The sequence below is a fragment of the Somniosus microcephalus genome, chromosome 1, assembly GCF_052327205.1.
Source record: "Somniosus microcephalus isolate GS21.2 chromosome 1, FLI_Smic_1.0, whole genome shotgun sequence".
Taxonomy (NCBI): Eukaryota; Metazoa; Chordata; class Chondrichthyes; order Squaliformes; family Somniosidae; genus Somniosus; species Somniosus microcephalus.
In genome coordinates, this window is record NC_140987.1 from 146,205,757 (window position 1) to 146,219,408 (window position 13,652).

The window sequence follows — 13,652 nt, forward strand, 5'->3', positions numbered from 1 at the left end:
CACTGTACTAAAAACCATCACAGACACAAAGCAGCCTTTGGTATTACTGCTGTCCTTCTCCTTTAATACCCTTTAGTGGCAAATTATCGCTTGGCCTGATCTTCTGTTCTTCACTAACAAAGGTTATCCAATTTGAAGATCTCGCCCCAGTTAATGTTCCAAGCTGCTGAATTAAAATGCTGGTTCAAGCATCTATTTAACCTGCTGAATACGCTTTTTGAGAACATTTTTCACAATGCTTAAATTGAGTTTCCTTTAAAAATAGGATTTGTGCGTTTCAGCTGGTCAAAAGCACACACGCACAGTGCTTCATTCTAGTGTTTTCATTCCCCACACAAAGTCTCAGTGTGGAAGAAAGCCTGATTTTAAAAAAAAGAAAGAAAATGTACAACCTACCACAGCATACATTTCTAAAGACCTCAAGTAATTCCATCATGCTTTTAGGAAACACAGAACTTGTCCATTTGGCAAACTGAAATACCATAAATCATGTATTATGTTAACTTAATACAGTTAAATGATAGTGAACAGTTGGCTTTGACATTTTAACAGATTACTATCCTTGTACTTGAAAACTTGACAGCTTTTATTTTACTTATGGAGTCGAACTCTGTACAGACAGATACTCTCAGCCTTTGGCTTTCTATAGGGATTGGAGAGCTTGTGTTTGACAGGCTTTGTCTGAGCTCAAGGACGAGCTTTATGCTTAGCTGGCTGCAAGATTTGATTACACAGATGGATTTCCTATCTCACTTCCATGTTACTTCATTTTGGATCCTGTGTTCAACTAAAACTTTGCAATTTCTTCCATCAGGGTCATTTCTGCGACTTACAAGTAACAGATTCCACTGATAGTGAAAACATACAATATGGAAAAAAGATCAAATTTGAAACTCTAATCATTCCCTATTGTTTATACAAATAAGTCCATAAATGTTGGTTACTAGTGAAAACCATTAAACAAAAACATTCTTTAAAAAAACAGGAAACTCCAAATCTTCCCAGATCAAATATTTCTAATGGGCGTAAACTGTAGTCATTGTACTGAGAGTGGGTGTCATCTGAAGTTCCTTAACAGAATTATTTTTGCTTTTTGAAAAACACACAAGGGTGTGGATGACTAACTGACCTGCAATCTCTTTTTCAAAGTGGTCCAGCCTACCACAGGAAAATGTGGCTTACTAATCTTTCCTAAAATGATCTATGATAAATTGGAATTAAGAGTGTAATTGCTGTGGTTTGACATCCATATGAAAACACACCATTATGCTTCTAATTATCTTGACCCACATGGGAAAAGCAGGAATGTATTATGCGTTAATGATCACAACTAGAAGTCCTGCCTTTTCTTTTGCAAGGAACAGGGAAGATCCTCCCTGCAGCTTCACTATTAACATGTCTGTTTCCTGTCAGCCCACTCAGAGATAATGTCATTTATCTCGGAGAGGCACAAGACCAGTCATTAGCCTCAATAAAAAGACCTCGAACAAAGAACAGTGATTGCTATCCATTGCTCAGAGTCTGCAGCCCAAAAACTCATTTCTTTGGGGGAAGGGGGCGTGGAGACACTGAATTGAATACTATTTGCGCACACACCAAGCAGAAGCAAGTTTCTCCTAATGAATGTTGATTATTGTAGATGACTCAGGTAACCACATAAAGCACCAGCCCTAAACACTTTAACAGTCAATAGAATTTAATTTTAAACAGGAATAGAAAATGCAGGAAACAGTCAGCAGATCAGTCAGCATTGGTGGAGAAAACAGACCAGTCAGCGTTCTGATGAAGGGTCCGTCCGAACCAGAAACATTCATTTGTCTGTTCTCTCCACAGATGCTAAGTGTTTCCAGCATTGTTTCTGTTTTTGTTTAAGATTTTCAACATCTGCAGTTTTGTTGCTTTTTGTTTTTGAGTTTAATTTTAGTCGTTTTTTCTGGTTAATTTAAATTTTCATGACAAAGATCGATAGGATTTTTTTGGGTAAGTCTATCAAGGGATGTGGAATAAAGGTGTGTAAATGGAAATGGAATTATAGAGTTGAGGTACAGATCGGCCATGATGTAATTGAATGGTAGAACAGGCTCGGGGGGCTAAATGGCCTACTCCTGTTCCTATATTTTAACAAATCTGAGAATAATTTTCAAAATGACTGAACAGCACTTCAGATCTTGATTATATAAATGAAAGCTTATCACTGGGAAAAGAGGTTTGTGCTGTGCAACATCCCCATCAACAATCCTCTGCAAGAAGCTCAACGACTTCTGTATCTTTAATTGCTGTCATGTGTACTTTGGTACCTAGAACTCAGTGAGGAGGCCCGTTCAGAACACACACACATCAAAGCAATCTGCTAAGTGCTGGCTAGCTTTCAGATTAATCCTCCCTGTTCTTATTTCAACTTTATACAAGGAACTCCTTTTTCAAGGCCAAAGGCACATTTCAGATTCCATATTCATAATACTTGGATGGATCTATTCTAATACCTCAGAAAGTCTATAGTATTTAAAGAACACACATATATTTCATCTCCTAGGAGACTCATGTGATTTGCTTTCTCCTAACCGTCCTTTTAAATTTGTTACTAAAAACTTACAGCTACAATTTTGATTAATGAAAGAACTTCCATTTGTATAGAGTCTTTAATGACCTCAGGAGATCCCAAAGCGCGTCACAACCAATTAAGTACTTTTGAAGTGTAGTCACTGTTGTAATGTAGGGAAATAAATATTAAGGCACAAATATTAAACTCATAAAATAGAGTTTTACAATAAAGTTTGATAATAACTTGTTTTAGTCTGATGTCCTTTTGAAGCTATGTCCATTAATATGATTTTTTAAAAGAATTTTAGTGGCCTTTAGAAGCATACAGTCTTGCGAATGAAATTAGAAATCCAGCTCATTAGCAGGAAAAATTCAATAGCAACTCTGGTCTCACAGATCTTGGGAGGTCACTACAAGTTCGTCCAGAAAGTTCTCAACAGTCAAAGGGCACCAGCTCATTCACCCACTCTGAAAGAGTTCTGGTCACACCATTCAAAGTTACAAAGCATTAAGTAGACTGAAGAGTTTTTTGTTCTACAGGGACTCGTGCTAGTTTGTGGTACCATTCACCAGCCAAATCTCTTCTTGCAGAGTTTTGAGTCAGCTTTTTAAACCACTCACATTCAAACAAATCTGCCCTTTGTTTTCTTCATTAATGACTGCTTACCATTTACAGTCTTTTGCTACAGACTGTAACAGACAAATAAGAGCAGCATACAAAGAACAGGAAGGTATATATATGTTTCCATTCAACTAATCAGCAGGAACAAAAACAAGCACAAAGACCCAGTAGAAAATGTGTTCCTGGCTGCAACTTATTTTCAATACCATTCCTTTCTATTTATTGGCCTAATGTGACAGAAAGTAGTTGCTAGCACTAATGGTACGTCAAGTCATTTGTGGATGCAATTCTCAGCTGTGAAATGTATCACTGCATCACTTTCAAGAGGTGACAAATTCCTCCCTGAGATATTAACAGGCCTTATGAGGACTCTCAAGCCTGCACTAGCAGCATGTTTTCTACAGTCAACTCTCGTTCCCAGTTAGAAAACTATAGCGTGGAGTATAAAATACTGGATTAGCTTTCCGGTTGTGCTCTATATTCCAGTACTGTACTTTATCAATTAAATCAATTAATCCAGTTGGTGATTGCTCACATCATTAATGTCCTACTTTGAGCCAATCAAATGTATAATTCTATTCCATTAACTGGATAAACAAAATTGTAAAATCTTATTTGATACTGGTGAAGGACTGGGTGTTGACAAGTCTTTATTAGGTAATCCTATATTGGAAGGATCTTGCAAACTTCTAGGAGTGGTTATTGGTCTTGCCAAGTCTACTTAAGTCAGACATGTTAGTAACAGCTAAACCACAAAAATGGGCTACATAGAAATAGCACAAACAACTCAAATTATAGGCTGTTTTTTACTTGAGCCATACATGTAGGGAGTGGCAGGTTTTACAACATACTTGTGGTTTTCTGCATAAAAGACAGGCAGAAACAGAGTCACAAAAATAATTAGTTTTAATAGGCTCCAATTTATCATGTTTTACATGACTAACTGCAGCAAACGAATAGAATAAACAGGCCAAGAATAGACCTGCAAACACACTGCAGAGATTAAACAATGACTACAACTCTTGAGGATTTACCTTGTACCTTTAGCAACCTGCTACTCAAACAAGTACAGTTGGACACATTTGTCTTCAACCTCATTTAAACCAGACAACTGTATAAATATTTCACAGCTTGTTACAACATGGTTTAACAAAAAGTGCCTTCACCTTTCAAATAAATAACAAGTACAAAACATAAGTGTATACATTAATACTATGGGTTCCATATCAGGTACCATTTCATTTCCTTCAAACCATATACTGTGTATGCTGAAGGTTTAAATCTGAATGATCTCTGGTGCAGTCAACAGGAAAACAGGCTGTGCTAGAATGATTAGAGTCTGCTTGTCAATTATATCTGGGAAGAATCAAGACAAGCAAGCAGCAGTACCATACTGGACATTTTTCTGTATGACTCACTGACTGAATATCAGCAGGCACTGTTTTTGTACACACACATTCTTGATGGTTTTGAGGAATAGACACATTAAAACAGTTTCCCCAGGAGACTATTTGAGGTATAAATAAGGAAGAAATAGGAGTAGTGAAACCACACCACTCTAATCTCTGTTGCCATGACACCTGCCTCTAGGATTTGAAAACGTACAGATTGCCTGCTAAACAAAACTGTTGAATCTGAACATTTGGTTAAAAGATTAAAAAAGCTCGGGGTGCAGGGAGCAATGCCTTCTGCATTCCGCACAGCCAGCGAATCCAATCAAATGGTCTTGAAACTTTAACCACAGCCATTGTGAAGAACAGATTAGAGCAAGTTATCTTGATATTTAAAGCAGATTAAAACGGCTCCCAATTTGCAGTCTGCTGGAGACCAAGGTAAAACGATTTGATTGGGGAGTTGTCAAGCATGTCAAACAGTTTGCCAATCTCCTCTTCATTCCAAATCTGTTTAGATACCCTTCTCATGACTAATAGACTATGGAACATTAGCCTCTGCACCTTACTGTTTAAATCTTTATTAACATCTCAATGTCTCCTTGAAACTGTTTCCCCGGCAATAAAATTAATCAAATAAAATACCGTCTTCCAAGCCAACCAATCTTGCTGCTGTCTAAAGTTTCCAACAATAGTATCAGCAGAAATGCAAAGGTCACCACCTCAACAAGCTGGGAATTCACTTTACTCTATTATGCACTGGAACAAAATCCTCTCCAACTCAACTGACCACTTCCATCGCAAGGAATCAATTTATTGAGTTGAATGGGAAGGGAAAGGTTGAAAATTGGATCACAAGGTGCTCGACAAACTGTATTAAAAGGAAGTAATTACTCTGGAAGGACTAATTTTATTCAAGTTTTCTTCACCTAAAACGATGTAGAGCACAAAACCTTCACTGTGCACATCAACACAAAGCAGTTTTAAACACTGAGCATTGATCTAAACATTCTGTGATTCTCATTAACTTGTAGGATTTTTTTTAGGAATGGTGAGGACATTATTTCACAAACTAGCACCCACAATAATCGGCAAGCTTCTTAAAATGGCACAATTCCTCTGACCCCCATAATTATCCAACAATGGGTCAGAGCCTCCTGAGAAACTCCATAGTCTTTGGATAATTACCAACATACCAGAAGGCTGGTTGCACACTAACAATGGAAGGCAAGGGCAAACTTCCCTTTCACACTGGATCTACAAAATAGAGATCATCGTGCCCGTACTGATGCTAATAAAATACCAGGCACCATATCGCCCATCGCTGCATTCCTAAAAGGCAAGGCTAGTGCAGCTTTTATGAAGGCGTTTAGTGTCGTATTTGATTACAAAGCACCTCCCCCACCCTTTAGGTAAACAGTAGTGATTACAATAACCTCATTTCTCTCCAGCTGCGGGTTTTTATTCCATTGTGTGTGTGTATGATCATAACACCAGCCTGTTACTTAACAAAAATAAGCGAAAATGTTGAGTTTTCTCTTATTCGAGCACTCTAACGTCATATCATATATAGTATTTGCAGAAATGAATGATTATAATTCGCGCGTTGTTAGTGACAGTTGTCAACAGTTAAGCTGAACGACCACAAACCCTTGTATTACCGTCAACTCCAGGTTATAATTGAGGTGTGTTCAAATTAAGGCAAAAAAAATATTGCCCTGATATGTAAAAGGCACTCAAAGCCAGGCACTATCATTGCTCTTGCATTACTCACCTCAATGCATCATTCACTTCATCACAAGTATGCATGAAATAAACATCCCCCCCCCCCCCCAAAGAAACCAACAACAACAAACAAAAAACGAGTTACCTTTTCGGTTTTCAATTTCTTGACGGGTCGGGCACTGTCCTCGTCATGTTCTTCGTCCTCTTTCTTCACAATAGGGTTGCTTAATATTCCTGACTCCAGAGCACTTTTAATGTCCTGGATGCGGGACGCGGGCTCCCCGGCGCCTCCGCCGCAGTGGAAGGAGCTGCTGCCGCCCTTGGGGCCGAAGTTAAAGAGATGAGCGGCGGCTGTCACGGGGCAACTGCCCGGTGCCGACATCGGGGGCTGGCCCGGGTGCACCCCCACATCGTGCTTATTACTATCCTTGCGGGATCTGGCAGCCTCTTTATCCCGCTTCGAGCCTCCCCTGCCCGAGCTCTTGCCCGGCTTCTCCTCTTTGCTTTTAGTGCAATTACCAATCGTGTTGTTATTATTAATATTATTGTTATTATTGCAACTACTGTTGTTGCTGCCGCTGCTGCTGCTGCTAACTGTTTGACCCAGGGCTGAATTCATGCCAGAAACCTCTCCAGGGCGCCCTTGAACTTCCTGCCTCTTGCCAGCACTGCTAATTTCAGGAATCCCATACAGTGAGGCAGAGGAGAGAGATTTATTAGCATCCTTGGAAGTTTTGCTTCTTTTCACTTTGGATTTGCCAGTCTCCTTGTGGGAATTACCTTGGGGAGGCTGGACGGAAGAGGAGGTGAATTTGAGGCTATCAGAAAGGGCTGCTGCTGCTACATTAGCACCACTTGGAGCCAAACCCCCGCAGTCCTTGGTGGTGCTGGTTGCAATGGTGTTATTACTGGTGGTGTTGCTCGAACTATTCATCTCCAATTTCTGCCTGTCTTTCTCCAAATCGGCGTCCAAATCGATGATCAGATTCCCCACTCCAATTTCCCAGTCATCGCCACTGTCGTAAGTATCAACCGCGTTTGAATCAACACCTTTACTAGTAGCAATGGAACTGTTCACTGACATCCTGAAGATGTGATCTCTTGGATAAAAATTGGATGAACTTCACTGCTTTGGGTCTGGGAGGACATTCGCTTCTCCGACACGTGTTTCACCCCTCTCATATGTTTATTTTATATTTTTATATTTATATATTGCCCTTATTTTCGAGTCACACGATCCACACACACGAATAAATTACTTCCTGTAAAAAGATAAAACTAATAAATCGGTTGTTGGGTAACACCAACATTTTTCTTCTTTTTTTTCCTTTTTGCATGTAGATCTGATTTGAACTTTCCAATATTAAAAATAAAAATCCGATTACATGGTTTTAAAAATAGGTCTTTAGAGTCGCCCTTTTCATTGTTGACCTTTGTAATTTCACACCGACCCAAATGATAGACGACAACAAAAAAACTCGGACTTGAAATTTTCTTTGAGAAACATTAACATATGAAAAAGTTATCATAGTGCAAAAGAGACGCGTTTAAAAATTGCTGGAAATGAATCACCACTCGTTCGCGCTCCATGAGCTCTGCACCAAGGTGGCCTCAGTGACCGCAAATGAGGTTGTTTGACAAAGATCAGTGTAACCATTCAAAGTCTGAAAAGCATGCATCATGGGTAGCTGCAACTCTTACCTTTAAATCATTCATTTAAACATCTCTTCCCCCGCATTACGACCCCCCCCAAAAAAATCTGCAACATTTCTCCATACATCATGCACCCTGCACAACTTGCGCTAATATAAATGTAATCCGAAATGGAAGAAACATTCTGAACCTCATCGCCAAGTAAATGTTTCACTTCTATCCCCTCCTCCTCTTTCTCCTGGCACACAGATCGGATTCTTTCCCTTTTCCCAGCAAACGACAAATATTTTTAAGTCCACACACGCGTCCCGACCAACAACAAAAAAAAATGCATGGGAATATATATTTAATTAAAAGAACTGTACACGGGTCCAAAAATAAAATCATACAAAGTTTTCAAACTTAACATTCCGCCTTAACCGTACACTTTTGGAAACATCATGATCAGTAAATAATTATGCCATAGAGAGAGGAAAAAACAGAAAGAAAAAACTACTGGCGTCTGGTTGAAACAAGACAGAATGTGCTAACCCTGAGATAAATTAGTGAAGGGAAAAAATAGCAGAAACCTGGACTGGATTACACATTTTGTCCGGACGTGGCACCATCGTCTCTCAAAACAGTGTCAAACACACAAATTAAGCGGGGAAACGACGCCAGTCAATCATGTGGTAATTTCATAATCGACAGTTTCAAATACAACAAAACAAGGACAGAGGGGAAAAGGGGGGAGGAGGAAGGGAAGAAAAAGAAGATATCTTGTACAACTAGGACCGGTTTGTTGCAAACGTTGACGATTGTCTGCTTACCATTTTCTGTCATCTTGTGCTCGGATTAGGAGCTACACAGTTTAATTAGCTGGCGTTTAGAGCTAAAAGCTGTAATGAATTGTTGATGGATTTGAAGGGGGAGGTTGCAACAACCAACCATCTAAAAGCAGCTATTTTGTTACAGTTCGAGCTTCAATCACGTGAATCCAAGATTCCCTGTAGCTTGACGTGAGAACAAAAATCGGTGACAGGCGTATCAGAAAACTGATCTTGCTTTAGAAAAAAATAGGGTAAAACTTGAAGACTGCAATTTAGAATCGGGGGAGGGGGAACCTCTTAGGGGCTGTTATCGTCTGGGTTAGATTAAACCAGATATTTAGAACACGCTGCATGTTCTTTTCATATCAGCAATAAAAGCAGGGGAGGGGGGGCAGCATTCGTGATCGACAGTCGTAACTGCTTATTAAAGTCAACTTCAGCAAAATTTGTAGCTATTTACAAGCTCAAGTTAGCACGATAAGTGTCACGAGGGACTAATAGCCAAAATAGAAGCATGTTGTATTTGTTTCCTCTTTTAAAAATCGTGGAAGTAAAATAAATAATGAAACGGCACCGGATACAACTTTTAAATCAGCAAAGTGAATCAAAACTATATAATATTCAATTATAGCCCGATTTTATCCAAAACTCGGGATTGGGGGTAAAATAAAAAAAAGAACTTTGAAAACCGCTCACTTCTCTTGCCAAAAATGCGATCCCTGGTGTGATTGATAAAACTTTACACTCAGATTATTGTACAATATACTTACGATCAGTACTGGCTCGGTTTTGCCCTGGTCTTCGTGTGATATGAAATGCATTTTTGTTTGTTTTAAATCAAATCTTGCACTAGTGCCTGTCCTTTCCCCTCTGCCTATGTGTCGGTGTGTTTTGCTGGGTGCATTGGCTAATATATTCTGTGTGTGTGTGTCTCGGTGTGTTTTGCTGGGTGCATTGGCTTGTCCTCACAGTGTGTGTGTGTTGGGTGCAGATTGCACTCTCTCTCTCTCTCTCTGCTCCAGACCCGGCTCCGCTCCTTTGTTTCCCAGCCATTCGCCCCGCAGCCACTCAGAGCGCAGCTTTTATGAAACTCAGCCCAACCATTGGCTGCGCGCTTTCCCATCTGTGTGTGCGAGAGGAGCTGAGCTTCCAGCGCAAGAGTCAAGTCAGTCCCTGTGTGTGAAAGGAGCTTCCAGCAGAGCCAGCACTAGAGCATTCAACTCCCAACAGTAGAGCGTTTAGCTAGCATAGCCAACAAAATCAGCTACTTTCACCCTTCTCTCGACACAATCCTCGCCAGCCAGCACAGCCTGAACCAAGCACCCAGCTGCACCAGTTCCAAGTATTTAGCTCGCAGCACCCAGAACATAAAACAAATGGTTACAATGACTTTCTCCTTCATCCAGAACACTACTGCAGAGCGCGCATATTTAGATTTACTTCACCCTTCATCCAGAACGCTTAGGTCATGGGATTTGGATTTACAGTAAAATATATCCTCCATCCAGATCATTTATATCACGCCTATTTAAAGTTAAAGCAATCTGTTCTTCATCCAGAACATTTTGAATTACTTTCCTATTCATCCAGAAAATTCAGATTGCAAACAATATTTAGATTAACAATCTTTTGTTTTAACACTTCAACCAAAACAATACCTCACACAATTTTACCTGAATATTATACTCTTAAACGCTGAACAATCGGAAATAGGATCACCATTCCTTATACATAACTAAACACATTTTGAAATGACTTCTTTATCCAGAACATTTTGAATGCATGACAGCTGGAAACATTAACTTTACTTTGTAGTGGAATCATTTCCCTCTATGGCGTTATGTGTTGTCCCTAAATTAAAAATGTAAGAATTTTTACTGCTTCCGATATATTTTAATTGTTCAAAAGTTGGAAAAATGCAAGAATTATGTGCACCCAAACACCAAAGTAAAGGGGGAAGGTATCCTTGATCTGTGTCCCTTTAACCAGTCCTTGGAGAGCAGAGTGACTGACATTGAATTCAAAACAGAGGTTAAAAGCATTACCATGTTAAAGGTACACGGCTTGTTTCTCTTGTTTCATTACCTCAGGCCAGGTGAGTTAGATATTCAGCAGTGCTAAGAAAAGGTGTTAGAAACAATTTGCTGCACTCCTTAAAATAAAGTTTGCTGTGTCTCTTTGTAAATCTCATTTCTGTCAATATTTATTTTTGTGTGCCAGTATTTATAATGTGTCCACGTATTTATGGCGAGTATGTCTGTTTACATTTGTGGATTTTACTGCACGTGTCCCTTGTGTATATGTACAGAGAATGGCTGTGTGTCTGTTATGTCTCTGAATGATGTATTAGCTGTGGTGTTTATTTTTGTGCATGCATCGTTTATCATATCTGTGCCCTGTTATGTATATGCATTTTATTTATGTATGTGTATAATGGTGTCTTGGTGCGTCTCTGTCTCTGTGTGGTTTATGATTTGAGTGGAGTATATGTGTCTGGCGTTTCTCTGTGTGGTGGGTGACTTGTATGGTTTATGCATGTTTGTTTCTTTACGATGTGACTTGGATGCGTTTGCATTTCTATGTGGTGCATGTGCGTTTGTACATGTGTGTCTGTTGTGTATTGATACATGCAAATGCGTTTCTCATATTTCTATGTGTTTTTTTTCTACCAATGGGCACATGCCTGTCGCCTTTCGGTACTTCGCCTAAGTGCCTATTCTTCAATGGCACAAAGGACAATCTGGCTGAAATCCACCAACCCAGTGCAGCTGGAAATCAAATCTGGAATTATTCTGGTTTGTATGTCTCGGCTACTCTCAGGTTTAATCAGCAGAGTCATGTGTTATATGTGTGCCTGGTGAACGCAGCCTGTGTTGTGTGTGTTGTGTGTGTCTCTGCAGTATGTAATCTGTCTGCGGTGTGGTATGTGCGTGCATATGTGGCAAGTGAACTGTATGTTGTATGGTGTTTATCTGACGACGGTCTGTGTGGTTTTTTTCCTCTTCGCTATTTGCCCTTGCCCTTCGTGCTCCCTCCCCCACCCGATTTGTTAGATAACACATCAGAGACAATATTTGCAGAGCAAACGTTTGCTCGAGTACAGACCATGCAAGAAGGGCCTGCTCAATCCGAATGCACAACAATCAATGTTCCCTCTATATATATATATATAATATCTAAGTTTGGGGGCAGAGTGTGCGGAGGGTGGACTTGCACTAAAATATGATCTCGCATTCGCAGCGATCGCCGATCGCCAGCTCGTCTTTCGCCGAAGCGCAGCCTACATGCTTCACTCACATTGTACTCTAAACACATTCTGCAGAGGTCGTCGCCGTTGTTTCGTAATAGCTTCTTTTCGTTGTGTGTGTGTGGTTGATAACAATGTTTCTGTTTGGACATGTTGAGCGTGTTTTATTTTGAGCCCCTGGCAGTGCATTGAGCAGCGATCATTTCCTCATCCTTCCACTGAGCGTTACTGCTGCAAAAGGCGACCGAGTGGGGGATGGGGACCAGGCAAAGCTCTCACAATAACCTCACCAGCGTCCGGAAAACCACATTCAAATATGTTTAACATTGAGCCATTGGAGTTTTCTGTTAATAAATTATTCTTATTTGTACTGATTCATGTAAGTATCTTGCTTTCAAGAGGGAATGTCTGAAGGTTTCACCCATTAAAATGATAAAAAATAAAGTTTAATATTTGTCTAGCCAATGAATTGCAATCTATGGTGCACATCGTGATTGATTTATTAAAAATAAAGAGCTGGTCAAAGGAGAGCATGCTGATGAGGCACGTTATCATACGTCGTAAATCTGTTTTTTTCTCTATCAGATTATAAACACAGACAATAATGATGTGAGGGAAAGGCTTAGGCTCACAGTTTAATTAGGCACAGATCCCTTTGTTGACCTGCTTTGTAATACAAAAATAAAAGAATAAACCAGAATTTGTAAAACATTCTTATCAGCACAGTTTAGTTTTCTCCCCACCCAAAATAAAAATAGATGCAGTTTACGTAGACCAATAGATACACTGAGATTTGCCGATCACTCATTACAATCATTTTCAAATATTACGTCTATACATGTAGCTTTTAACATCATAGTTTTATGCAACAAAGTACCAGAAAGATATGGCCGCGATTTTTTTTGTTTGTTTAACTGTTCGCATGCGGGTGAACATAAATCATTGTTAATGGTATTGATTCTTGAAAGATAGTAGTTTCTTATTTGTCCTTTAATTTATGTCTTCACGGGATAATTTATATGCCACAAACGTTTCTGTGGTTTTACTTCTGTAGCTGCATGTGTGTACACACACGCATATATGAAATATGATGTAAACATATACTGCAATCATATTATGAAGAGTTATAGAATCATAGAATGTTATAGTACAAAAACATGCCATCCCATCCATCAAATCCACACTTGGATTTTACTCCAGATGAGTCACCTACTATACTCTCAATTTTCATTTGCTCAATCCCCACATCCTTTAATATTAATTTCTTTCTCAATCAGCTATTTCCCTTAATTTATGAATACCCTTTCAACAATAATTTGTGCCAGACAATTCCACATTCTAACCACCCTCTGTGTAAAGAATTTAGTTTCTAATCTCCCCTGTAAAGTATCACATTATCGACTCCCATTTGCCTGTCTTCTGGGTTTGAGTGAGCTCCACAACACCTGCCAGAAACAAACCTTGAGATCCTGGCTCTCCACCCCCATGAATTCATTGTACCAGCAAAATTGCTCTGGGGCTTTAGCCTATGAACCAAAGTGTCCAAGACAACATAAAATGGCTTCGGGCCCAAATATCTTTTTTTCCTGATTCATACTCAAATACTGTATTGCATATTTTACAGCAGTTGAAATTCCAAGTTAATGGACTGGACCACGTTCAAC

At 39.5% G+C, this 13,652-nt stretch overlaps 1 protein-coding gene across 4 annotated transcripts in view; it reads right to left on the reverse strand.

The window, feature by feature from the left end:
• The window catches only part of znf608 (zinc finger protein 608), a 96,159-nt gene extending 86,523 nt beyond the window's left edge, over positions 1 to 9,636 (reverse strand). The window contains exon 1 of one of the 4 annotated variants that reach the window (XM_085986581.1): positions 9,512 to 9,636. In XM_085986581.1, coding sequence (XP_085842707.1) covers positions 9,512 to 9,562 — 51 coding nt within the window. In that variant the 5' untranslated portion in view covers positions 9,563 to 9,636. Of the gene's footprint in view, positions 1 to 6,424; positions 7,906 to 9,511 lie in introns of those variants that run through there. The other 3 variants (XM_085986570.1, XM_085986554.1, XM_085986563.1) reach the window with 3 other exon arrangements.
• Between the last annotated feature and the right edge of the window lie 4,016 nt (positions 9,637 to 13,652).